A 25,602-nucleotide genomic window follows, 5' to 3' on the forward strand; every position below is an offset into this window, starting at 1 on the left:
CGGTACCATGCTGATCCCGGGTTGATCCCCGGGCCGATCCCGGTGCTGGGCTGCCCTGAGCGCAGGCGCTCCCCCCTCCGTTCCCACTGCCATCCCCGGTGCCGGTGCCCCCGCCGTTCGCACTGCCATCCCCGGTGCCGGTGCCGCTCCCATCCCCATCGCCGGCGCTGTGGCGGCCCGGGCGGGGCGCGGGGAGGGAGGGGCGGCGGTCGGTCACGTGTGGCCGCCCGGTTAAAGCGGCCGCGGGCGGCGGGAGCGGCACAATCACGGCTGGGGCGGCGAGCGGGGCCCGCCCGCTGCCCGCGGCCCCCGCTCCGTCCGCAGCGCCCCGGCCCGCAGCGCCCCGCCAGCATGGCCGGGGCCATCATCGAGAACATGAGCACCCGCAAGCTCTGCATCGTCGGGGGCATCCTGCTCGTGTTCCAAGTCATCGCCTTCCTGGTGGGAGGGCTCATCGGTGAGTGCCGGGGGCCGCTGCCTTCCTCCTCCTCCTCCTCCTGCTGCCGCCGCTTGTTTAGTGCTGGTTACAGTATCGCTGACTCGCTCCCATGATCTCATTATCCGCTTTTGTAGCCCAGCGATCCCGGCTCCGGGCCCTTTGTGCCCGTCCCGCGGCTGCTGCGGGGGGAGCCGGCCAAGGAAAAGTTTTTGTGTTGCTTTCTCTCTTTTTTTTTTTTTTTTTTTTTTTTGGCCTGGTTTCAGCCTGGACTTAAAGAAAGAGGGAAGTGGGAAAGCTTCAGTATGGCGACGGAACGCGCAGGGAGCCTCGCGTTTCAAAGTTGGCTTAGAAAATAATAATAATTTATTTTTTTAAAAGGATTTTTCCTCCCTTCTTGGCGCTGCACCTCCCCGTGCCTCGGCCTCCGAATCGGCCGCGGGAGGAAACCTCCCTCCTTGCCAGAATGAGAACAAAAAAATATTAATTTAAAAATCTAGGGGGGGAAAAAAAAGAAAAGAAAAAATACCCCGAGAATGACTGGTGGGAGGGGGGTCCCGGCTCTGGGTTTTTTGGGACTTGTGCTTTGTCCGGGCTCGTTTCCAGGGGGAGCCCCCCAGTCCCGTCCCAGGAGGGGTCCCCTCTCTCCCCTCTCCTCCCTCCCATCTCCCGAGCTCTGTCAGGAGGGATCCGATCCCTTCCCAGAGGATCCCCTCTGTTCCGCCTCCTGCTCCAGGAGGGATCCCCCATTCCCGATCCCCTTCCAGGGGAAGCTCAGCCCCTGATCGGGCTGGGTTTGTTCCTGCCCAGGGAGGGATTTAATCCCGTCCCGATCCCTCGGGCCCCTCGGCTCCACACCGGGCGCTGTGAAGCCCAGATTGTGTTTATTGTGTTTATTGTGTTTATTTATCCCCGAGCATTCCCAAAGGCAGGAGGTGGGAACCGGGACACAGCCCTGCGGCCAGAGCAGTTTTCCCTGGGGAATGGAAGGAGGAAGATGGAGGAGAGCGACTTTGGGGCAGTCCTGGGATTTTTTTTAATTTTTTTTTTTTTTACTAGAAAGCAGCTGAGTTGTGCGCCGGCTCCTTGGAGTGATGGGCGCACGGATGTGGCTGTTTTGGCCATTTCAGGGTGGGAATGTTGCTTTTCTGTCCGGGAAGGGCTGCCCAGCATCCCCCACTCCCTGGGGCCGGGCCGGCTCCATCCCTTCCTCCCGGGCAGGATCCCTGCGCAGCTCCGGGGCTTTTCAGGAAGAATCGGGGTCAGATTCACTCACAAATTCAACTTTGTTACACTTCGTTGGGAGAATAAAGTTGGGCTGTTCCCTCTCTGTTTCAGAGGGATTGAGGGAAGCAAACTCTGCTCCTGGTACCCATCAGTGCTTTGTCTTTGTGGCCTTGCATTATCAGCCTCTAATAACCATGAAATCCCACTAAACATCATTTTGGAAAACTTCAGCTTCCCTCATTCCCTTCCTCACCTCCATCACGAGGGAGTCACTGGCACATATTGGCTAAAACTCATTTTTCCTGCTCTTGCAGGCCTGAAACCATACAAATTTTATCAGGGTTACTTTTTATCCTTTCCCCCTTTTTTTTTCTCTTTGAGAGATGGTTCAAGAGCAGGTTACTGAACCCGCTGCCAATTCCTGAGATAAAATGTTTTGGCCTGTGCTGTGCAGAGAAGCCAGACTTCATCTCAAAAGGGTTTTTTCTAGCAGTTTCTTGCTCTTGAAATAGTTGCTTGTTCCAAAGGCTCAGAAAGCCCTGTTTGTGCTGGCAGCTGAGGACAGATGTGACAAACAGATGTTTATGGTTTGCTTTACAGGGAAGAGACAAATGTTTCTGCTCAGTTTTGAAGGGATTCAGAGATTAAAGAATTTAAATTATGTTAATTCAGTTTTTCAGCTGGTGCATGCCCTGCTTTATTGGCTGCTGCTGCTGGGCATCCACCTTGTGCCCTCCCATCCTGGAGGGGTCTCCAGGTGGGGCTGGAAAGGTGCTTGGACAGGTTGGATGGGCTGGGGCCAGCAGAGACAGGGGTTTGGGGCTGAGTTCAATGCCCTGCACAGGCTGAGCCTCTTCATCCTGCTGGAATTCCTGCAGAGCCTGAGCCACTCCATCCTGCTGGAATTCCTGCAGAGCCTGAGCCTCTTCATCCTGCTGGAATTCCTGCACAGGCTCAGCCTCTCCATCCTGTAATTCCTGCACAGGCTGAGCCTCTCCATCCTGTAATTCCTGCACAGGCTGAGCCTCTCCATCCTGCTGGAATTCCTGCACAGGCTCAGCCTCTCCATCCTGTAATTCCTGCACAGGCTCAGCCACTCCATCCTGCTGGAATTCCTGCACAGGCTGAGCCACTCCATCCTGCTGGAATTCCTGCAGAGGCTCAGCCTCTCCATCCTGCTGGAATTCCTGCACAGGCTCAGCCTCTCCATCCTGCTGGAATTCCTGCAGAGGCTGAGCCACTCCATCCTGCTGGAATTCCTGCACAGGCTCAGCCTCTCCATCCTGCTGGAATTCCTGCACAGGCTCAGGCTCTCCATCCTGCTGGAATTCCTGCACAGGCTGAGCACTCCATCCTGCTGGAATTCCTGCACAGGCTCAACCTCTCCATCCTGCTGGAATTCCTGCACAGGCTGAGCCTCTCCATCCTACTGGAATTCCTGCACAGGCTCAGCCTCTCCATCCTGCTGGAATTCCTGCACAGGCTCAGCCACTCCATCCTGCTGGGGTAAATGAATCTTCTGTCTGTGGTCAGTCTTAGTGGGTGCTGCCCCAAAAGTGCTTTAATTCCTGGAAATCCCCACTTTGATCTTCCCTCAGATCAAACTGCCCTAATCAATCATCCAAACTCTTTCCTCCTCTGCAGCCTTTACCTCTTCTGATGCATTTAAGGAGTTTAGAGCTCATCCCCTGAGCCAGCAGCTCCTGGGAGCTGCAAACCCAGGGATATTTGGTGCTTGTGAAACACCAGCTTCCATGTGTAACCTAGGTGTGGTCCCCAGCACCTGGCAGGGTGACACACGGCCTGGGAGGCTGAGCAGCTCTTCTTGCCTTGGTGTGAGCTCCCTGTATCCCTGGGAACTCTGATCCAGGGGCCTGGGGCTGAGCCCTTTAGAGCTTCCCAAGCATGGGATGTGTCCTGCAGGGCGTTCCAAGGGACAGAGCCGTGCTGGGAGAGCTCCCAGTGCCACCCCCAGCGGTGACACCAGGTGGGGTGGGAGCAGAGGTGGCACTGCCACAGGGGCCCTGCTCTGGTTTGATCCAGTGCACCCAACAGACACCAAAATCCGGTTATTTTGGTGTGCCCAGGTCTAGACAACCCAAAATACGTACACGAGTGGGACAGGGCTGCCCAGCCGAGCCAGCCTTTCCCCTGCAGGCACTTAGGTCATGTTTCAAAACAATGACTAAGTGCTCTATTTTAACAGATCCCTCGTGCCAGTCCAAAATACCCAAATGCAGCACGTTGGTACCTGATACAGCCACCACAAAGCTGATTTTCCTCACATCAGGGGGTTTCTGCTGCTGCCGCTTCCCAGCTCGGTTTGGGGCAGTCGGTGTGAGATGCCAGAGTTTTAATGCAGCTTCCACACTTCCAGCAGCTCTTTTATTTAGCAGCAGGAGCCTTATCAGCTCTCAGGTGGGATTTGCACAGAGCTCTCTGTTGGCAAAGCATGGGATGCACAAGGGTGGGAAAAATTCCTGTGGCAACAACTCCCTGACAGGAGCATTCAGCCAGGTGGGGGTCAGGCTCTGCTCCCAGGGAACAAGGGACAGGATGAGGGGAAACCACCTCAAGTTGTGCTGGGGGAGTTTAAGTTGAGATATTTGGGAAAATTTCTTTGTGGAGAAGGTTGTCCAGCCCTGCTGCAGGTTCTCCAGGGCAGTGGTGGAGCCTCCATACCCAGATGGAGTTTTGTAAAGCTCAAAAGGGAGCAAACACCCCAAGAGAGAATTTTATTGGGCTGTTTCTTTGCTGTGCTATGGTAATGAACTGTTGGCTCCAGAAAGTGGGGCTGTCACTACTTGAAACCCCACAGAATTCCTGATGTCTGCTCCCTCCTTGGAAAACATCTTGTTTAAAGGTCACGCTTCTGGGCTGTGTGTGATGTGCTCGCTTGGGATGCAGCAGTGGGAGATAGAACATGAGCCACAAAATTAATCCTAATGCAGCCCTGTCTCCACTACCCCGCTGTAAATGATGGCATGTGTGGATTACAGGAGAATGGGATCACCAGGAATGGTTTGTGTTATCGTTTGTGAGGAGTGAGGCTGACAATCATTTACAGCCCCTGCCTGCTCTGCCTTCCCTGGCTCTGGAGTGGCTGTCCCAGGATGCCACCAGGCTGGGAGCTGTGACAGCCCTGACAAGGCATGAGGACAAACCCTGCACCTCCAGTCCTGGGGCACTGCTGGGTCCTTGGGACAGGGGAGACCCTGAGGGCTGGGGTGAGCCCAGGGCAGGGAATGGAGCTGGGAAGGGAATGGAGAATCCCTGAGGAGCTGGGAAGGGGCTGGAGAATCCCTGAGGGAGCTGGGGAAGGGGCTGGAGAATCCCTGAGGGAGCTGGGAAGGGGCTGGAGAATCCCTGAGGGGGCTGGGAAGGGGCTGGAGAATCCCTGAGGGAGCTGGGGGGGCTCAGCCTGGAGAAAAGGAGGCTCAGGGGGAATTTCTGGCTCTGCACAAGTCCCTGCCAGGAGGGGACACCGGGGGATTTGGGATCTGGGAGCAGGGACAGGAGCAGAGGGAACAGCTCAGGGCAGGGGAGGTTTAGATTGGATATTTGGGAAAATTCATCATGGAAAGGTTTGTCCAGCCCTGGCACAGCTGCCCAGGGCAGGGGTGGAGTCCCCATCCCTGGAGGGATTTAAAATCCCTGTGGATGTGGCACTTGGGGACACCTGGGCAGTGCTGGGAACACTTCAGCTCACTGCCCTAGAAGGACTTTTCCAACCTAAACAATTCCATGATTCCCACAGCTGGAGCAGCTGCAGCATCCACCTGGCTGTGCCTGTTGCTGGGAATTTTGCCTGGGATGTTCCAGTGGAGTCACCACAGCTGCTCCAGGCCAGAGCTGGGCTGGGACACTCCAGTGTCCTCCTGGCAGCTGCTGGGGTGGAAGGGGTGTGTGCAGAATCTGACTGGCTTTATGTGGGTTTGATCCCTCTGGGTTGTTTTGAAAGCAAAGCTTTTGATTACAAATTATCTTACTCTGTGGGAAGCTGTGCCCCTTTCTAGTTGCCTTTTCATCCTGGAATTTTTATATATAAAGTATTTTAAAAAGAAAATCCCCAGATCTCTGTGCAGCAGCATTCCAGTTTCAAAAACTTTTCAAAAGGGAATTTCCAATGATTTATTTTATGTGAGTTATTTCAAAGGTCCCTTCCAACTCAAACTCCTGTGATTCCAAGGATGCCTTACCCCAGATCCTTGGTTCAAACAAGGGAGTGCAGAACTCTCTGTGGCCCAGGGAAATGCTGGAAGCCTGGTGCCCACCCGTACACTTTACAAATTTTACACTTTACAAATTTAACTGATTGGAAAAGTGGAGGGATTTATTTAGCACATGAGTCCTTTGGGCTGAGGGGATGGATTTAAGGAGGTGCAGGTTCACTGCTCCCTTCCCTGGCTTAGGCTGGAAAAAACAGAATTGTTGTGACTGGAGGAGCTCAAACTTCCTTGTGTGTCTGGCCCGGAGAGATAATGAGTCATGTGTGGCCATGGCTGAGCTGCTCTCCACAATCCCAGCTCATTATCTAAATGTCTGATTTGGCTCCTGAGCCCTGAGTTTCCAGGATTTCATTTTCTTTCCTGGGATTTCATTGCCTTCCTCGGGCTGAGCCGATCTTTTGACAGGGAAGGCGCTGGGATTTCCAAGGTGTGGATAGGAAAGAGTGTTTCAGGCTGGGGACAAAGAACATTTTTGTGTGCCTGACTTCCTTTCATCCCGGGGCTCTCCAGGAGCTGCTCGGGGCTCCGTGGCCGTGAATGCCAATGGATCCTCTGTGCAGCCACATTCCTGCAGTGCTGCAGCCTTGGCAGGGGCGCTGGGAGCCCAGGGGAAGGCAGGCACCAAAGGTCATGTCTGTGTGCTTTGGGTCTGCTCAATTCTTCTTTTGAGGAGCTGTAACTGTAATGGAATGGGCAGAAGTGCCAGGAATGGAGAGTTCCCAGGCAGGAATGTCCCTGCCAGAGGAGCTGGCAATCCTCAGAGCTGCTGGGTTTTTCTCCTTTCACAGCTGCATCGCTTCCAGACTCCAACCTGGGAGAGTTCAGGTGACAAGTTCAGTCCTGCTGCTGCTCCCTGGCTCTGCTGATTTAAATGTGACCTGAGCAGTGCTGCTGCTGCCTCCCTGCCCTTTGTGAGGAAAAAGCAGGGCACAGGAAGCCTTTTCCTTGGTAAATAACATTGCTGGCCTTTGAAGTCAGGCTATAACTCCCTGATAGCCTGGGAAAGCCTTTGAAGGGCTCAAGGTGTCCGTGGGGAAGGGCCTGGACCAGCCCATTCACATGGAGATGAAATTCCTCACATATCTGAGCAGGAGCAGTTTCCAAGGGATCTTATCTCGGGGAGTGTCAGGCTCAGGAGGAAAGCTGCTGGATAACAACAGCTCTTCCTGCTCCTCCATCTGTGTGCAGGGATTTCAAACCCTGGCTGGGCGTTGCAGGAAATGCACCTCATCCCACTGCAAAGCTGACTTGAGAGAGGATCAGGCAATTAGTAAATCAGTCTTACCTCTTTTTTTTTCCCTTCTTTTAAATAAAATATTTTTGAATATCTGTTTCTGCCTTTAGGGAGCTCTACTCATGCTCATCTCATTTGCATTCGTTGCTGCTGTTGAATATGGATGTGAATTATGGAGATAACTCATTCAGTTCTCCCTGCTGAAGATTTCCCTGCTTTGGGACTTGCCTGGGGCTGAGGGAAGAATTCCTGATCTCTGTTCCCCAGGAGCCCTTTGGCTGCTTCTCAGGGAGCTGGGAATCCCCTCTCCCTCAGTTCTAAGGGCTCTGGGCATGGCTGCTCCTGCAGCTCCTTGGGCTCTGATTTATTGGGAAAACCTCCAATTTGTGCTGCTCTGAAGAGGCTTTGCTGGTGGCAAAACTGGAAAAGTAACACTGGAGAACAAACCTTGAGGAAAAACACAACCCCTGGGACATGAGAGTGCCCAGCAAGCTGTAACTGGGGTTTAGAGTTACAGAATCCCAGGATGGTTTGGGTTGGATGCACCTTAAATCCCATTTATCCCACCCCTGCCAGGGTAGGGACACCTTCCACAATCCCAGGCTGCTCCAAGCCCATCCCTGTTCCAAGGGCAGCCACAAAGTTTCTGTTCTGATCCAGCAAACTTAGGTTTGATTTGGAAAAAAAAAACAAAAACAAAAGAAAAAAAAACCAAAACCAAACTTGTAGTAGTGAAAAAAAAGTCAATAATAATAATAAAAAAAGACAGAGAAACCTGTAGTGTTGAAAAAAAAAACCCAAACTCTTGGAACCAACAGAAATTTGGGTGTTCAGCTGCACCAGGATATCTGGAAACTCCCACTGTAAATCAGAATGGAATTGGTGCCCCAGGGCTTTAAAGGATTTTGGATTTTTTAAAGCTTGAAGTCAAATATAAGGAAGAAAAACCTTTCCCATGGGGAGTGGGCTTCCATTAGGCAGTGGGGTTATTTAAATATACAATTATTCTGCATATAAAAGCTGCTGCAATGTTCCAACAAGCTTTGTGAAATAAGAACCATCAAAGAAATAGTAATTAAGACTCTCTGTGTCACTCAGTTTTATTAAACTGGTGCCATCGAGGTCAGGGAGGAGGGAGGCAGAAGGGAAAATTCACGCTGCAATAAATCCATATTAATAATCCCGAGTGTATGGAGGGTGTTGTGCAGGTTCTGGCTGGTGCAGTTGGAAAAGCTGGGTCTGTCCATGATAAATTAGCTTGTTTATTCCTACCCTGCAGTCGCTTAGGGTAATGAAGCAGAAGCGCTTTGTGTGTGCTCGCTGGGAAGTGCTGGCTGCCTCCGGAGGGGGTAATTGAGTAGAAAAGCAGAATGCTCCCGCTGCCGGGAGAAGTTAAATCCCCCCGGGGTCAGGGGGATTCAGCCTTTAATCAATGTGGACACAATGCAATTGAGAGTTTGCAAAGGGCTTGTTTATGGTGCTGGAGCAAGGGTCGCTGCTTGATGGCAGCGCTGGGATGAGAAGGTGCAGGATGGGATTCCCAAGGTGAGGAGCTGAGAGGGGATGGAGATCCTTGAGTGCAGGAGGAAGGAGGAGTTTGAGGCTTCATTCATCACAGGAGCTTTTTGGACATCTGCTTAATTGATTGAAATGAAAATACTGGGTGATGGTGGCTCTTACCCAACCCTAGGTGTGTGTAATATCCCCCCCAAAAATGCTAAAAACATTGAGCTCACCTGTCTCAGTAAATTTTTTAACCTAAAGATTTACGTTTAAAACCAGAGAAACTTTGTGGGTTTTTTTAATTTGAGGACCAGCTCCTGAGGGAAGTGCCTTGGACCTTATTTGACCCTGCCCTATCTCCTGGCTGAACAGAAAGGATGAAATTGTGTGCAGGAGCTGTTCCACTCAGTGAGACACGGCTGAGCTGGCCCTGGCAGCCCTCCCTGGGCAGGGTGGCCACACTGCTGAAGGTGCCCAGCTTTCCAAGTGTTTGCTGGCTGAACCCATCCCAGGGAGCAGCAGGATCTGCTCTGCCCCTGGAATTTGGGATGTGCTTGGGATTTCTGCAGTGAGCTGGGTACGTTTGGAGGCCCAGCTGGAGGAGATGCAGAGGTGGAAATTCAGGGGAAATTTCAGTTGGAATTTGAGAAGAAATTGTTCCTTAGGAGGGTGGGGATGGTGCCCAGGGAAGCCCTGGATCCCTGGAAGTGTCCAAGGTGAGGCTGGACAGGGTTTGGAGCAGCCTGGGACAGTGGGAGGTGTCCCTCCATGGCAGGGGTTTGGAATGAGAGAAACTTTAAGAACTCTTTCAGTCTGTGATCCTGTGGCAGTGCTGGCAGCTCCAGCACCTCCTGCCCGTGGCTTTTGGCACTGCTGGTGTCCAAATCCCTGACCCAAATCCCTCCTGGGGGCTCCTGGCTGAGCTGGTCCCAGGAGCTGCATGCCCTGGCTCCTGCCCAGCCTCCCTCTGGAAACTCTGCTCCCCTTCCTCCAAGTGGTACCTGCAGTTCTCACAGCAGCACGAGGCTGATCCACTGTGTTGTGCACACAGAGCTGTTCAATTATTTATTCACAGAGCTCCTGGGATCCTGGAGCTGCTGCATCCCCCGGGCTGGGGCAGAGGGGCAGCAGGGCTGGGAGCAGCCCTTGGCACCACAGCACAGCCCAAATCCCTCGCTGTGAGCTTTGTTTTGCATAGCACTTTGTAATGCTGTTGGCTGACTTGGCTGCTGCTCCACAAAGCTTTTTTTTTTTTTTCCACTTGGTTCAAGGCTCACTTGGATTTAGTGGGCCAGGAGCCAGATCAGTAATGGAAGCCAAGTGGCGACGTTTGTTTGGTGCGCGGTTCCCGACGAGGAATATGTATAGTAATTGTCTCATGCTCCTCAAAGCTGTAACTTTGGCAGGGGGGAGGCTGCAGGGAGCGTGCCAAGTGTTTAAAATCATAATCAGGCAGTGATGAAAACATGTATTTATGGCTATAATGAGTTGCATCAAAGCAAGAAACGTTCGGCCTCTCTGTAGAGGGAACGCTGTCTCTTAATTCACAAATGCCTTCGAAATCACCCAGAATGTGTCAGAGTTAAAGAGCTCAGAGAGCTCAGAAATGCCTGGCTTGTTTCACAGCAATATTCCTGATATTCCCTTCCAGCTGCAGTTTTAGCTGTGGTTTCTGGGCTCTGCATTGAGGCAGTGTTTTGTGCACTGTGGGCACATCCTGAGCGCTCTCTAACCTGCACTTGCAGCTTTGGTTGTTTGTTTGTTGAATGCTTTGTTTTATTCCACTTTGCTGTTTCTTGGTGCAGTGTTTAGGGTGGATATTGGGAAAGGTTCTTTCCCCAGAGGGTGCAGGGCACTGCCCAGGCTCCCCAGGGAATGGGCACAGCCGTGCAGAACTCCAGGAGTGTTTGGGCCCCGCTCTCAGGGTGCTCAGGGTGGGATTTTGGGGTGTCTGGGCAGGGCCAGGGATGGGATCAATGATCCTTGTGAGTCCAATTCAGGATACATCCTGGTTCTGATATCAAGAACTTGTTTGGTTTTGGGGTTGTTTCAATGTCTGAGTGTTGTGTAGCAAGGGTTTGGGATGCAGCAGTGCAATCCCAGAGAGCTGGGATCAGTCTGGGAGTGCTCCTGGAATCCTTACAGTGGGAAAAGCCCTCTGAGGTCAGGAGTGCAACCATTAACCCAGCACTGCAGTCCCCTGGAGCCCACCCTTACCCTGTGCCTTTGGAGCTGGAAGAAACTCAGTGCTGTGAAAAAAAAAATGGAAAAAAATGCAGTTTATAAACATTTGGCTTTTGAGTAACTTCCTCCCGGCTGGCGTTGAGTCACCTCTCCCTGCCCGTGGGAAGCCGTGTGGATGTCACCCTGTGCCGAGGTGGCACTCTGGCCAAGGTGCTCCACAGGGTGTCTGGCTGCCATCCCAAACTGCTCCAGAGCTGCTGGGATGATCCTGCTGTGCCCAAATTACAAGGGAGCCAGGGCTGAATCATCTGGGTGTAGCAGTGTGGGGCTGGGGGCAGCGGGAGGGCGAAGCTCACTCTGGGGTTGTTTTTCCTCCTTGGAATATTGGGAGTTTGGAGGGTGATGTTGTTGCTGCTGGAGTTGTTGTGATCTGTAATGGATGATCAGAATGAGGATGGTGACAACATGAAAATCACCTTCTGCAGAGTCTCATTTCCCACACCACTCACTGCCCTGGAGGAAAATCTTCCTGCCCAAGGAGATGTGTGACTTGCATGGTGCAAATCCCCCTGGTGAATCCTGCCCTGCAGGCCCACGAGGCTTGGGATTACTTTATCCACCCAGGTTTCTCTGGGCACATGCTTTCTGTGTGGATTTGCTTGAGTGAGCACAGGGCAAGATTTCAGTAAATCAGGATGGTTTTGTGTGACCGAGGTATCTGAGACTGAACCAGCAGATCCCAGCTCTTCAATTAATCCTAATTTGATCCCACTACAAAGTCAGTAATACATCTGTGGATGTAATAAACTTAATTACTTGACTGTGAGATCAAAGAGCTGTGAAGGAGCAGCACTGGGTGCATTTGTTTTAAATTGCCTTCAAAGAGTCGAGCGGGGCGCTGCGAGTTTGGCTGGGGAAACCTCAGGATCAGAGTCTCCAGATGCTACAAGTGTGGTTCTCTTGCTTTGCCAGCTCCCAGCCCCACGACAGCTGTTCCCTACATGTCAGTGAAGTGCATTGATGTCAGGAAGAACCACCACAAAACCAAGTGGCTGATGCCCTGGGGACCCAACCACTGCAAGAAGCTGAAGGATTTCGACGAGGCCGTGAGCCGGCAGATCGAGGCCAACGACATCGTGTTCGCCGTGCACATCCCGCTGCCCAGCAAGGAGATGAGCCCCTGGTTCCAGTTCATGCTCTTCATCATGCAGCTGGACATTGCCTTCAAGATGGACAACGACCTCAGTAAGTGGCTGGCACGGGGAGGGGCTGCCTGGCTCTCATTTCCCTGAGTTGTGTTGGTGCCACACAGGGAGGTGGTGCTGGAACATGTTCTGGATCTGGGAATTGGTGATCCTGGGTTGCTTTGGGTAGGGAGGGACCTCAAATCCCACCCAGTGCCACTCCTGCTATGTGCAGGGACATCTCCCACTATTCCAGGCTGGCTTTGGGCACTTACAGGGATCCAGGGGCAGCCACAGCAAATCTGGGCACTCTGTGCCAGGGCGTCCCCACCCTCACAGACAGGAATTCCTTCCCAACATCTCACTTTGATTTCCCCTCTCTCAGTTGGAAGCTATTATATAAATGCTAAATAAATATAAAACACCCTCCAACCCTCCACAAAACACACACCTCCCCCCCAAACTCAAAAATAATCCTGCAATACAACCTGCAAAATTAATGGTGAGAGCAGCAAGGGCAGGACTGCTCTGGCCCTTCCTGGAAGGGAGGCTGTCCGTGTATTTGCATGTCTGAAAGTGTTTGGGGGAAATCCCTCTCTAAGGTACAGTGAATAAACAATTTGCTTTGCAGCCTGGTTGAGCTGGGCTGTGTGGAGCTCCTGCCCTGGCTCCAGCCTGGCTGCTGGGCTGGCTCCATGCTCAGGGATCCCTGGGCTGGGATCAGTTCAGGGACTCATTCAGGGTTAGGAGCTTTTTTAGCCAGCTTTGTGTCCTTGACCCCCTTCCTGTTCCTCCAGCTGGTTATCCCAAAATGCTGGGTTGGGTTGGGAAGGACCTGAGAGCTCCAGTTCCACCCCCTGCCATGGGCAGGGACACCTTCCACCATCCCAGGCTGCTCCAAGCCCTGTCCAGCCTTGAGCACTTGCAGAGATGGAGCAGGGATGATTTAATGCATCCTCATTAAGATAAGTTAGAAATGAGATTGTAGAAAGCTTTCACCTCTTCTTATCCCTGTGATTATCTCTGAAATACTGAGAGCAGCTTTGTGCCTTTATTGAGGCCTCACCTCCTTCCACTTGGAGAGATGATTGCATTAGGAAACAGCTCTTTATTCCAAGGTTTTCCAGCTTGAAGCATCGTGCTGGAGTCAGGAGCTGGCCAAGCCCTTGGAGCAGGCTGCTGGAATGCTACCCCAGCTTCTGGCAGCGTTTCTGCTGCAGGAGCAGAGCCTTTGCTTCAGCTTTGTGCCCTTCAGTGGCTGAGCCCTGCAAAGGTGGGAGGGTTTTTTTGCGGTCTCAAAGCAGAAGAGCTCATCTTGGGCCACCCCCTGGGTAATAAAAAGGTTTGGGGATTTTCCAGCACTCAGTGCCAAGCTGAAGGCAAATGTAAATTAAATGTAGAATCTCAGGAACAAGTAACACATTTCTCATTTGCTAGATGGTGTTGTAACAGCTCTTAAACAAATAAACAATAGACTTGTTGAGCTGAATTAATTGCATGTGTGTCCCTGCTGTTAAAGGAAAGGGCCTCATTGATCAGGTGATTGGGACCAGCTAAAGGGACAGTGGTCAGGATGTGAAATAACCTCAGTTCCTTCAAAGCAGCAATTCAAGTCTCTTCTCTCTGGGGCTTTGAGCCCTCCAGGCCTCCTCCTGCTGTGGCCAATGCCAGCAGGGGCTGGTGCCAAACCAGGGCCACTCCTGGCAGGCACTGAAACCTCTGGTCACTGTCCTGAAAACTTCTTGGAGCTGCCTCAGACCATCCAGGAAAGCAGCACTGCTGGGAACTGCACAGGATTTATCCTCCTGGAGAAGCTGCTCTGGGGCACATCCTGCTCTCCTGGAGCTGCTCTGCAGGTGCTGTGCAGGGTCCTGGGCCTCCACCAGGGATGTTGTCACATCCAGCTGCCTCCTGCTTTTTTCCTCAAAGGCCCTTGGTTGTCCTCTTCCCCTGCAATTCCTAAGCAAGGCCAACTCACAGAGTAAAGCTGCATTTGGCTTTTTCAGGATGCCAAAAACCCTCCTGGGACAGCTGGGCTGTGCCTGTTGGGAAATAGTGGTGATTCATGGGTGACTCCTCATCCACAGAGAGATGGAGTCAGTCCTGTGTCAGCTCTCCCCATCCAGGACCTGTGTCAGCTCTCTCCATCCAGAATCTGTGTCAGCTCTCCCCATCCAGGACCTGTGTCAGCTCTCTCCATCCAGGACCTGTGTCAGGTCTCATCCAGGACCTGTGTCAGCTCTCCCCATCCAGAATCTGTGTCAGCTCTCCCCATCCAGGACCTGTGTCAGCTCTCTCCATCCAGGACCTGTCAGGTCTCATCCAGGACCTGTGTCAGCTCTCCCCATCCAGAATCTCTGTCAGATCTCCTCATCCAGGACCTGTGTCAGCTCTCTCCATCCAGGACCTGTCAGGTCTCATCTATGGCCTGTGTCAGCTCTCCCCATCCAGGACCTGTCAGTTCTCATCCAGGACCTGTCAGCTCTCCTCATCCAGCCAGAAATGTTTTTTTTGCTGGAGCAGAGGGGAAGGGCAGCCCTGGTGAGGTGCCCTGGGAGAGGCTGGCAGGGCTGAGCTCCTGGAACACCCTGTGGGATCTCCCCTTTCAGAGCAGCAGCCAGCCCTCATCACCTTCACCTTGGGAACTCCTCTGCACTTCCAGTGGCTTTGAAATACAGATTTTTTTTTTTTTTTGGAATGCAGATGTTTAGAAGCTGAGCTGCTTCCCTGTGTTCATCCTTCCCAGAAAGCTGGGACAGACTCAGGCTGCTCCTCTGAGGAGGAGGCTATTTCTGTGCTGTCCCTTTCCCTTCCTGATGCATTGTGCACTCAATTATTAAAACCCCTTCCCAGGACAGGGAAAGGAGGGGGCAGAGGAAGGAGATGGAGTCTCTTTGCAGCTGGAAAGCAGCTGTGTACAGTGAGAGGGCAGAGTGCTGCAGCCTCCTCCCCTAATCCATCCAGCCTTGGGCTTTTTGGTAGGTTTTGTAATTTTAGGGAGCTGCTGAAGCATGGAAGTGTAATGGAAATAATTCCAGCATTTCTGCTTGCCTGCCATAGGCTTCTCCCCAGCCAGCTGGGTTAGTGTGCAGCTGGCACAGAGCCCCCTCCTGAAACAACTCCACTATTTTTAGGCCATTGTAATGTGAGTGAAGATATCCTGGGCAAGCATTGTCCTATAAAGTGATTCATGGAAAAGCTCCTGGGCAGTAAAATGCCAGTGGGAAAAATGACACTGGTGGTGTTGGAGCATGAGCAGGGAGTCCCTCACTGGGGAGGCACAGAGCTCAGGGCTGGGAAAGCTCCAGGAGCTTCCCAGGAGTGTGTCTTGTCCTCATCTGGGCTGGAATCACCTCAAAGCCCCTCCAGTGCCACCCCTGCCATGGCAGGGACACCTCCCACTGTCCCAGAGCTCCAGCCTGGCCTTGGACATTCCAGGGACCCAGGGGCAGCCAGGGCACCACCCAGGGAAGGATTTATCCCTGAGCTCCAACCTGGTCCTGCTCCCTCTCAGTTTAAAGCTCTATAATGCTGTGCAGGAAAGGGGCACTCTCCCCTCTCCAGAAAACTGTCTGTCCACCATCTGATTAATGTGGATAAGGCACAAATCCTAAGATTTGGTTCTCTGTCACTGCCCTCATTTGTTCCTCAGGGACAATGGGAGTTGCTGATGGAAGGTTGGAATAATTTAGGTTGGAATCATTTAGGTTGGAAAAGACCTTTAAGATGGAGTCCAACCACTAACACAGCTCTGCCATCAGTCTGCTGTGCTGAAATCTATGGGTAGATGGATATATCTATATTTTATGTTGACAGCCCTGAAGGGGCTTTGCACAAAACTCATTTCCAAGGGGAGGTGTCACCCCAGCAGAGACTGATGGAATTCCAGAGGGAGCCTCTAATCCATGGCCTGGAAAGGCACGCAGCAGTTCATCTTCTGCCTTCTGGTTTTCATACTCCATGGCAGCAGCAACATTTGGACTGCAAAGATGAAATACTGAAAGCTGTTTTTCTTGGATTTAATCCCAAGCATTCCAGTTGGTTTTATGGCTTCTGAAATGGAGTTCATGGTTCTTTTTAGCCGGGCCAAGTTCAACCTTATGTTCCCATTTATCTGTTTTGCTGGTCTCCTAAACAGCGGATCTGAGATGGCAAATTCGTGTTCCATGGAAACCCAACTGCTGGCAGCTCTGGAAAGGGGCTGGATCTGGATCTGGATCTGGATCTGGATGGCACAGATCACAGGCACCAAAAAATGCTCAGAAAAATCCTCAAGTGTCCACACCAGATGCACAACCCGGCCACCTCCGAAGGGGCGTAAAAATAGAACTGCAAACCACAGATCCCATCCGGTGGGATGAGTGTGCCACCACGTATTCCCAACAAAAACATGGCTGAGAGGATGGGCTCTGGGGCCATCTCCAACATTTCATGGTGGATGCTTCTGGAATGATCTCCCAACATTTCATGGTGGATGGTTTTGGAGCCATCTCCCAATACTTCTCCAATGTGGATAATTCTGGAGCCATCTCCCAACATTTCATGGTGCATAATTTTGGAACCATCTCCCCAACATTTCATGGTGGATGGTTCTGGAGCCATCTCCCCCACACTTATGGTGGATAATTCTGGAGCCATCTCCCCCACACTTATGGTGGATAATTCTGGAGCCATCTTCCAACATTTCATGGTGGATGGTTCTGGAGCCATCTCCCAATACTTCTCCAATGTGGATAATTCTGGAGCCATCTCCCAACATTTCATGGTGGATGGTTCTGGAGCCATCTCCCAACATTTCATGGTGGATAATTCTAGAATCATCTCCCAACATTTCATGGTGGATAATTCCAGAACCATCTCCCAACATTTCATGGTGGATAATTTTGGAGCCATCTCCCAACATTTCATGGTGGATAATTCTGGAACCATCTCCCAACATTTCAGGGTGGATGGTTCTGGGGCCATCTCCCAAGATTTCATGGTGGATAATTCCAGAACCATCTCCCAACATTTCATGGTGGATAATTCCAGAACCATCTCCCAACATTTCATCGTGGATGGTTCTGGGGCCATCTCCCAAGATTTCATGGTGGATAATTCCAGAACCATCTCCCAGCATTTCATGGTGGATAATTCCAGAACCATCTCCCAACATTTCATCGTGGATGGTTCTGGAACCATCTCCCAACATTTCATGGTGGATAGTTCTGGAGCCATCTCCCAACATTTCATGGTGGATGCTTCTGGAACCATCTCCCAACATTTCATGGTGGATAATTCTGGAGCCATCTCCCAACATTTCATGGTGGATGGTTCTGGAACCATCTCCCCAACATTTCATGGTGGATAATTTTGGAACCATCTCCCAACATTTCATGGTGGATAATTTTGGAACCATCTCCCAACATTTCATGGTGGATGGTTCTGGAGCCCTCTCCCCACACTTCTCCAAGGTGGATGGTTCTGGAACCATCTCCCAACATTTCATGGTGGATAATTCTAGCTCCATCTCCCCACACTTCTCCAAGGTGGATGTTCTGGAGCTTTTCCAGGCTGTGACTGTCAGAGTTTGGTGCCCTACAAGAGGAGGCTGGGCTGTGACATGCACATGCTGGTTCCTCATTCAGAGCCCTCCCTGGGCTCTGTGCCTGTGGACAGGAGGAGTTTCCAGCTGCTGGAGCTGGTACAGACTTGCCCCAGGTTTTTAACTGTGTTGATGTGCTGCTCCTTGGCAGCCTCAGCTGCAGCCCCAGTGCATGAACTCAGTCTCAGTGAGCCTGTTCCAGCCTGAAGGAGCCTGTTCCAGCCTCACTCCCTGGCAGTGTCACCTCTCCAGGCAGCTGATCCCAGGCTGTCACTGTCACATCCAGGAGGGGATGAGCTGCTGGTCCCCAGGGATGTGTGACCCTGCCAGGCCACAAGCTCCATGTGTGTCACTGGCATGCAAGTTGGGCACCTGCAGAGGCAGGAACAAGTCAGGGCAGGTGTGGAGGAGCAGGGGAGGGCTCTAAAATGTTCTGTAGGTGAGGAAGGGAGAGCTCCAAAACCCTTCTGTACAACAACTGAGGCAAGCAAGACATGTAGAAAACATCAATGCTGTTGTGTGTGGTTTGCTCTGAGATTTTTTCCAGCTAGGCCAGCATAGCTCAACTTCAGTCCATTAATTGTCTTCATAAAGGAACTTTGTGTTGTGTTTTTTAATTACTCTGGGCAGCCCCTGAGCCTCCTGTCCCCTTGCTGTTGCAGAGGAGAACGCAGAGATCACCCTGGATGTGTCGCTGGCCTATCGTGATGACATGTTCGATGACTGGGAGGAAATAGCACACGCCATAGAGATCAGGAAGCTGAAGTGCACCTTTGGCTCTCCAAAAGTAAGGAATTTCACTGACTGCAGGTGGGGATGAGTGGGAGTTATCCTCTTCCAATCACAGAACCATAGAATCACCCTTTCCATGAAAAAAAATTCCCCAATATCCAACCTAAACCTCCCCTGGCACAACCTGAGATCGTTTCCTCTTGTCCTGTGTCTTGGGGTGACTGCATGATGCTTGTATCCCCAATCATCTGCTCTGCTGGGGTTGAATACTGAGTTCTGCAGATTTAAGTCTGGTTCCAGAAGTGAAGGGAGAGAGAAGAGGTGCAGAACTTTTTCCACTTCTCTCCAAGGAAATATTTCCCCGAACCAGGTGGGGGAGGGACGGCTGGAATCTGTTTCCTAAAGGGACAACATTCAGGTTTTCCCCCTAAATTTGCCCTGAACCAGGACATCCTGTCACTTTTGACCTGGGAGAAAAGGCCAATCCAGTCAGGGAGCTGTAGAGGGTTCATCTTGGAAGATCCCATTAAAGCCTGAAATGTGAACCTGTTTGAGGTTCAAACAATCAAAAACATAATAAGCATCCCTCAGCCACGGGCTGGGATTTGCACACAGGCTCTGGGTGTCTGTGCTGTGCTGGTTCTGGGGGCTCTGCTGAGGTTCTGCTCCTGCCCTCCCTGCAGACCGTGGAGTCCGAGGGCCGGCACTACGACTGCGACTTCCTGCCCTTCATGGAGATCGGCAGCGTGGCGCACAAGTACTACCTGATCAACATCCGCCTGCCCGTCAACGACAGGAAGGGCATCAACGTGGGCATCGGCGAGATCAAGGACATCCGCCTGGTGGTGAGGGGCTGTGCTGGGAGGGTCACTGCACCACTGTGGGGGGTCACTGCACTCTGTGGGGTCACTGCACACTGTGGGGTCACTGCACCACTGTGGGGTCACCCCCCGGTGCTCTCCATGCACCCTTCGTGCTGAGTTATCTCTAAGTGATTGCAGCAGCTCAGAGTTCCTAAAAATGTTTATTGTAAAAGTGCATCAGTCTCAAAGGCACAGTCACAGACATTAAAGTCCAGGCTAAGGTTTGGTATTAACTCCTGAACAGAAGCAGGAGCTGTCCCTGGGGGTCCCAGAGAGGGTTGGTGACACTGCTGGAGCTCCAGTCTTACGCTGGGGTGTTGGAGATGCTGGCAGGCAAAGCAAAATAGAAAGTGATGGCAAAGCAATGGCAAAAAGCAGTGGCAAAAAGCAAAAAGCAATGCAAAAAGCAATGGCAAAAAGCCAAAAACACCAACTCTCCCCAATACATAATCTTATATAGGATTTTCCCAACAAGCTAACACCTAAATTCAAACCATTACTTCTCAACCTGTGAGAATTCCAATTTCTTAGCACGCCAGGATACGTATGAACCACGTGTACATCTGTCTTGTCCTATGTGAAAAATGTCAGCAATATTCTCACTGAAGTTCTGTTTTGTCTAAGTGGTGTCTAACAAGGAGCTCCTGGAGCCTCTCCTGAAAACATCAGTGTGTTTGATAACCTTCACTAGAACTTGTTCTTCTACTCTGGTGTCTGCACTTTTTATTTACTAAAACACTGCAGCTCTCACTGAAACTTACTGACTGACTGACTTATTTATCCTGAAACTCAAACTCACATCTAAACTTACACTCAAACTGATGCTTATTCTTGTACCTAAACTCCATTCTGTGTGTGGGTGGTTTAACATGTCTCAATCCATCCAAGGGCTTTAATTCAATCCCTGCACTCTGGCTTCTGCCTGAAGGATTCAGGCAGGCCTTGTCTCACTGACTCCAACACACCTCAGTGCCTTGTCTGCATTTTCTTCTGCCTTCACTCAGAGTCAGGATTAAAGCAGGATTAAAGATGGGGTGATGCCCAAGAACCTCCATCTTGTCCCACACCCATTACTATAGTCTGAAAACTCCATATTCCAAACCCTTCACCATGTGAAATCACACACCTGTGATTTTAACTCCATCACTCAAATTTGGAATCTTTCTCCAAGGCCCCAGGTCAAAGCAGTGTTCTCCTGAGGGTCAGTGTCAGAAAGAACAGGAACACGTGAATGAGCCAAGGCTCTTCCACCAGGGCTGGCTGGGCTCTGTGAGGATCTTCTGGCAATAATTCCCCAGCTTTTTCCATGCTGTGTCAGAATTCCCTCTCCCCCTCACCATGGAAGCTGTGTCTGTTGGCATTTGGAACCTTCTGGAACCTGCCCACGTGGCCTGGGGGCTCAGTGGGCCCCCGTTCCCTGTGCATCATTGGCCAAACCCTCATGGGATGCACTTGCACTGTGTGCCTGTGCTGGCACTCCAGGAGGAGGAGCACAGGATGCTGGTGTTAAACCTGATGTTAAAGCTGGTGTTAAAGCTGGTGTTAAAGCTGATGTTAAACCTAGTGTTATACCTGGTGTTAAACCTGGTGTTAAAGCTGATGTTAAAGCTGATGTTAAATCTGGTGTTAAACCTGATGTAAAGCTGATGTTAAACCTGGTGTTAAAGCTGGTGTTAAACCTGATATTAAACCTGGTGTTATACCTGGTGTTAAACCTGGTGTTAAAGCTGATGTTAAACCTGGTGTTAAACCTGGTGTTAAAGCTGGTGTTAAACCTGATATTAAACCTGGTGTTATACCTAGTGTTAAACCTGGTGTTAAAGCTGGTGTTAAACCTGATATTAAACCTGGTGTTATACCTGGTGTTAAACCTGGTGTTAAAGCTGATGTTAAACCTGATGCTAAACCTGATGCTAAACCTGATGCTAAACCTGATGTTAAACCTGGTGTTAAAGCTGATGTTAAACCTGATGCTAAACCTGGTGTTATACCTGGTGTTAAACCTGATATTAAACCTGGTGTTAAACCTGGTGTTAAAGCTGGTGTTAAACCTGATATTAAACGTGGTGTTATACCTGGTGTTAAACCTGGTGTTAAAGCTGATGTTAAACCTGGTGTTAAACCTGGTGTTAAAGCTGATGTTAAACCTGATGCTAAACCTGATGTTAAACCTGGTGTTAAACCTGATGTTAAACCTGATGCTAAACCTGGTGTTAAACCTGATGTTAAAGCTGGTGTTAAAGCTGGTGTTAAAGCTGATGTTAAAGCTGATGTTAAAGCTGGTGTTAAAGCCTGTACCCTGGTGCTCCTCAGGGCATCCATCAGAATGGAGGCTTCACCAAGGTGTGGTTTGCCATGAAGACCTTCCTGACACCCAGCATTCTGATCATCATGGTGTGGTACTGGAGGAGGATCACGCTGATGACGCGCGCTCCCGTCCTGCTGGAGAAGTGAGTGAGAACTGAGGGGTCATTGCTCCCGTGGCTGGGAGGTGGAATTGTCTCTTCTCCATCCCCTCCCTCCACCCAGGCACACTGGGAGCTGGAGACTTCCACAACTTTCTCTTTTCTTTCCTGTTAAACCCCTGGAGAAAAAGGAGCAGCTCTGAGGAGCTCAGTCCTCGGGGGTTTGGTGGCAGGAGGTGACACTTCCCAAGCAGTGCTGCATTTCCTTCTGTTCTGTCCATGCACAGCTTTGCCTTTGGGGCTCTGTCCTTCCCTTGCACACTGGACAGAGATGGTGTTTGTGCCTCTGCAGGGTCATCTTTGCTCTGGGAATTTCCATGACGTTCATTAACATCCCTGTGGAGTGGTTTTCCATCGGCTTTGACTGGACTTGGATGCTGCTCTTTGGCGACATCCGACAGGGCATCTTCTACGCCATGCTGCTCTCCTTCTGGATCATCTTCTGTGGGGAGCACATGATGGTGGGTACCACACCAGGAAACCTGGCAGCTCCTTGCTGCTGGGTGGACGTGGTGCTGTGGGGTTCCAGGCTGACTTGTTTTTCCTTTCTCTCCCCCTCCCCACCTCTCCATCAGGACCAGAACGAGCGGAACCGGCTCTCGGGGTACTGGAAGCAGGTTGGACCCATCGCCGTGGGCTCCTTCTGCCTCTTCATCTTTGACATGTGTGAGAGGTGGGTGCAGCTGCACCCCCAGGCTCGGCCAGCCCAGAGCAGAGGTCCCTGCTCACCTCCCAGCAGTTCATGGCTGGCTGCTCAGCCCCATCTCCCAGAGCCACGAGAGGCTCCTGCAGGTGCTCCCAAGTGTGCTGGCCATGGAAACATTTCCCACCTCACCCACATGGGAAAGCAGCACAGCTGGGCTTCTCCCTGCAGAGCATTGGGAAAGGTTCTTCCCCCAGAGGGTGCCCAGGCTCCCCAGGGAATGTGCACAGCCCCAAGGCTGCACTGGGACAACGCTCTCAGCCACAGGGTGGGATTGTTGGGCTGTCTGTGCAGGGCAGGAGTTCATCAATGATCCTTGTGGGTCCTTCCAGCTCAGGATATGCCCTGATTCTGTGATTCCCAGAGTGGACATGAGACCCTCTGAGCCCTCTGACAGTTGTTTTCTCTCCTCTCTGCAGGGGAGTGCAGCTCAAGAACCCCTTCTACAGCATCTGGACCACGGAGGTGGGCACGGAGCTGGCTGTATCCTTCCCCAGGTTTGTGGGACAGGGAGCTGCTCCCTCCTGCCAGCTCCCTGGGAGGTGTGGGCAACCTCCCTGCTTTGGGACTGCAGGAAATCACTGGGGGACTGAATGTGGCCATCACCTGGATAATGTGTTCTAGGATCTCTTGTCAGTTTGTGCCATTTTCCCTTAACTCCCTCTGCACAGATGGCCTTTATTATAGTCGCAGGGATCTGCCTGTGCCTCTATTTTCTCTTCCTGTGTTTCATGGTCTTCCAAGTGTTCAGAAACATCAGTGGGAAGCAGTCGAGCCTCCCTGCCATGAGCAAGGCTCGCCGCCTTCACTACGAGGTAAGGGCTCAGATTCCTTGTTTTTCAAAGACATTTTGGACCTCAGAGTCTGTTCTGAGACTCCCTTTATCCACAATCTCCTCATAATTCAATTTCTCTTCCTCTAACATTAATTTCTGTGTTTAACTGGAGGTCTTGCTAAGACCATCTGGTTTTGATGGTATAAATTTGGGTTTTTTGGCTTGCCATTCCCCCCATTATCCCCATTTTTAGCCCATGATTTTTGTATGTTTTTCTGTCCTGTGTGATTTTGCCTGCTGCCAAACCTGAGGAGCTCACTCTCAGTGCTTACCCTGCTTCCACAGGGAGTGGAATATTTATCCCCAAAGTCATTCTGTTAAATTATGGTCACTTCTTCTTTAAAGAAGTCATTATCACCCATGAGGAATGCACGTAAAAGAATTAGAAAACTGGATTTGAAAGAATTTGAAGAAGAGACTGAGTGTTTTTCCCTCTAGCAGGAGGGACAGGGGTTCAGCTTGTGGTGCAGAGCTGCTGCTGCCACGCTCCACATCCAAACATCTGGGGCCCAGGGATCTGGTGTGGAAGAGTTAAATTAATAGTCCTTTGTTGTCGTGGTGTGCAGGGTAATTACGCAGACACTGACATTTCCACCTAAATTCCAGAACCAGGTTCAAAAAACCCACGCACTCACCCAAAACCAAAAGAATTTGTAAGTAAAAATGTAAAACCAGTGAGAGCAGGGGTGGTGGGCAGTGGGATTGCCAGCCAAGGAGTTCATCTCAGAATCTCCATTCTGTGACAGCCAGCCAGGTTTTCCAGGCTGGAATCGCTGCAGCTCCCTCCCAGCCAGGCTGGGGGTGAGGATGAGTGTGGTGAGACCACGCTGAGCCACCGACCCAAGCGCTTGTGTTTGTTTTACAAGAGCCCTGAGCCATCCCCCCGTGCAGCCCAGCTCACCCTGACGTGCCACCTCTTCCACTTAATTAACTGCTGCTCAATCAGTCACCGGGCAAATGTCATGGAAAGGCAGCGCTGGCCAGACGTGCCCACCCCGGCAGACGTGTGAGGGGAGAGGGAACGGGCAGAGCTGGGCACGCCACACGAGTGGGTGGAGGTTGTTTTCCTTTAGGGTTTCGTGGGTTGGACCCTTGTTTTATTTTTTATTTTTTTATCCTCGTGTCTTGTCTATCCTAAAACCCAAAATGGGTTTTGTGGATTCTGTTAATGTGACCAGTGACATTTCTCTCCAAACAGGGGCTGATTTTTAGGTTCAAGTTCCTGATGCTCATCACCCTGGCGTGTGCAGCCATGACCGTCATCTTCTTCATCGTCAGCCAGGTGAGGGATGGCTCTGGGAGAGCACCAGCTGCTCCCCAGCCAGCTCAGACAGGACTGGCCTGTTCTGAGCACGTCTGATAATGAGTTGCTTTTGAAGAAGTTGGTTTCATTTATTTGAAGCTGTGCCATTGCCCAGGCTGGAGCCAGCACAAAGACCCTTGGCTCCCCGGGAGCGTTGCAGGAATCAGCCAGCAGGCTTTGGTCATTCCTGAGAACTCAGGGAGGAAAATGTTCTGTTCACACTGAAACACTCACATGGCTTTGTGTGCCCATGAGATGTGAGAACATCCAACCTTCCCTGGGCTGAGAACTCAGAGAGGAAAATGCTCTGTTCACACTGAAACACTCACATGGCTTTGTGTGCCCACAGAGATGTGAGAACATCCAACCTTCCCTGGGCTGAGAACTCAGGGAGGAAAATGTTCTGTTCACACTGAAGCTCTCACGTGGCTTTGTGTGCCCATGAGATGTGAGAACATCCAACCTTCCCTGGGCTGAGAACTCAGGGAGAGGGAAATGTTCTGTTCACACTGAAACACTCGTGTGGCTTTGTGTGCCCATGAGATGAGAACATCCAACCTTCCCTGGGCTGACCCTGCACCCTGCCGTGCCCAGCAGTGGCTGCACCTGCTTGTCCTGAGCTCTGATGTCACCTCTGTCCCAGTGAGCTTTGATCACTGCTGGAATCATGGAGTCACAGACTGCCTTGGGCTGGGAGGGACCTTAAAGCCCAGCTCATGGCCAGGGACACCTTCCTCTGTCCCAGGCTGCTCCAGGTCCCACGCAGCCTGGCCTTGGGCACTGCCAGGGATCCGGAGGCAAAACCAGCTCCTCTGGCAGGGCCTCCCCACCCTCACAGCCAGCAATTCCAGCCCAAGATCCCATCCATCCCTGCCCTCTGGGAATCCATTCCCTGTGTCCTGTCCCTCCATCCTTGTCCCCAGTCCCTCTGCAGCTCTCCCAGATCCCTTCAGGCCCTTCCAGGGGCTCTGAGCTCTCCCTGGATCCTTCTCCTCTCCCAACCTGGCTCCAGAGGGGCTCCAGCCCTCAGAGCATCTCCATGGCTCTCTTTCTAAGCTACTTCAATTCTCTTCTAGGCCTTTATGTTGTTCTTTAACAGAGAGCAGCATTGCAGTCTGAG

General features: G+C 51.5%; 1 protein-coding gene across 1 annotated transcript in view; it reads left to right on the forward strand.

Moving 5' to 3' along the window:
- The first annotated feature begins 296 nt into the window (after window positions 1–296).
- The window catches only part of WLS (Wnt ligand secretion mediator), a 29,069-nt gene continuing 3,763 nt past the window's right edge, over window positions 297–25,602 (forward strand). The window contains exons 1-10 of the mRNA XM_033067907.2: window positions 297–457; window positions 11,786–12,058; window positions 18,244–18,368; window positions 18,997–19,158; window positions 21,490–21,626; window positions 21,934–22,102; window positions 22,217–22,314; window positions 22,764–22,827; window positions 23,016–23,159; window positions 24,378–24,461. Of these exons, the coding sequence (XP_032923798.1) occupies window positions 352–457; window positions 11,786–12,058; window positions 18,244–18,368; window positions 18,997–19,158; window positions 21,490–21,626; window positions 21,934–22,102; window positions 22,217–22,314; window positions 22,764–22,827; window positions 23,016–23,159; window positions 24,378–24,461 (1,362 nt within the window). The 5' untranslated portion in view covers window positions 297–351. The remainder of the gene's footprint in view (window positions 458–11,785; window positions 12,059–18,243; window positions 18,369–18,996; window positions 19,159–21,489; window positions 21,627–21,933; window positions 22,103–22,216; window positions 22,315–22,763; window positions 22,828–23,015; window positions 23,160–24,377; window positions 24,462–25,602) is intronic.

The sequence above is a fragment of the Catharus ustulatus genome, chromosome 9 (genome assembly GCF_009819885.2).
Source record: "Catharus ustulatus isolate bCatUst1 chromosome 9, bCatUst1.pri.v2, whole genome shotgun sequence".
Lineage (NCBI taxonomy): Eukaryota > Metazoa > Chordata > Aves > Passeriformes > Turdidae > Catharus > Catharus ustulatus.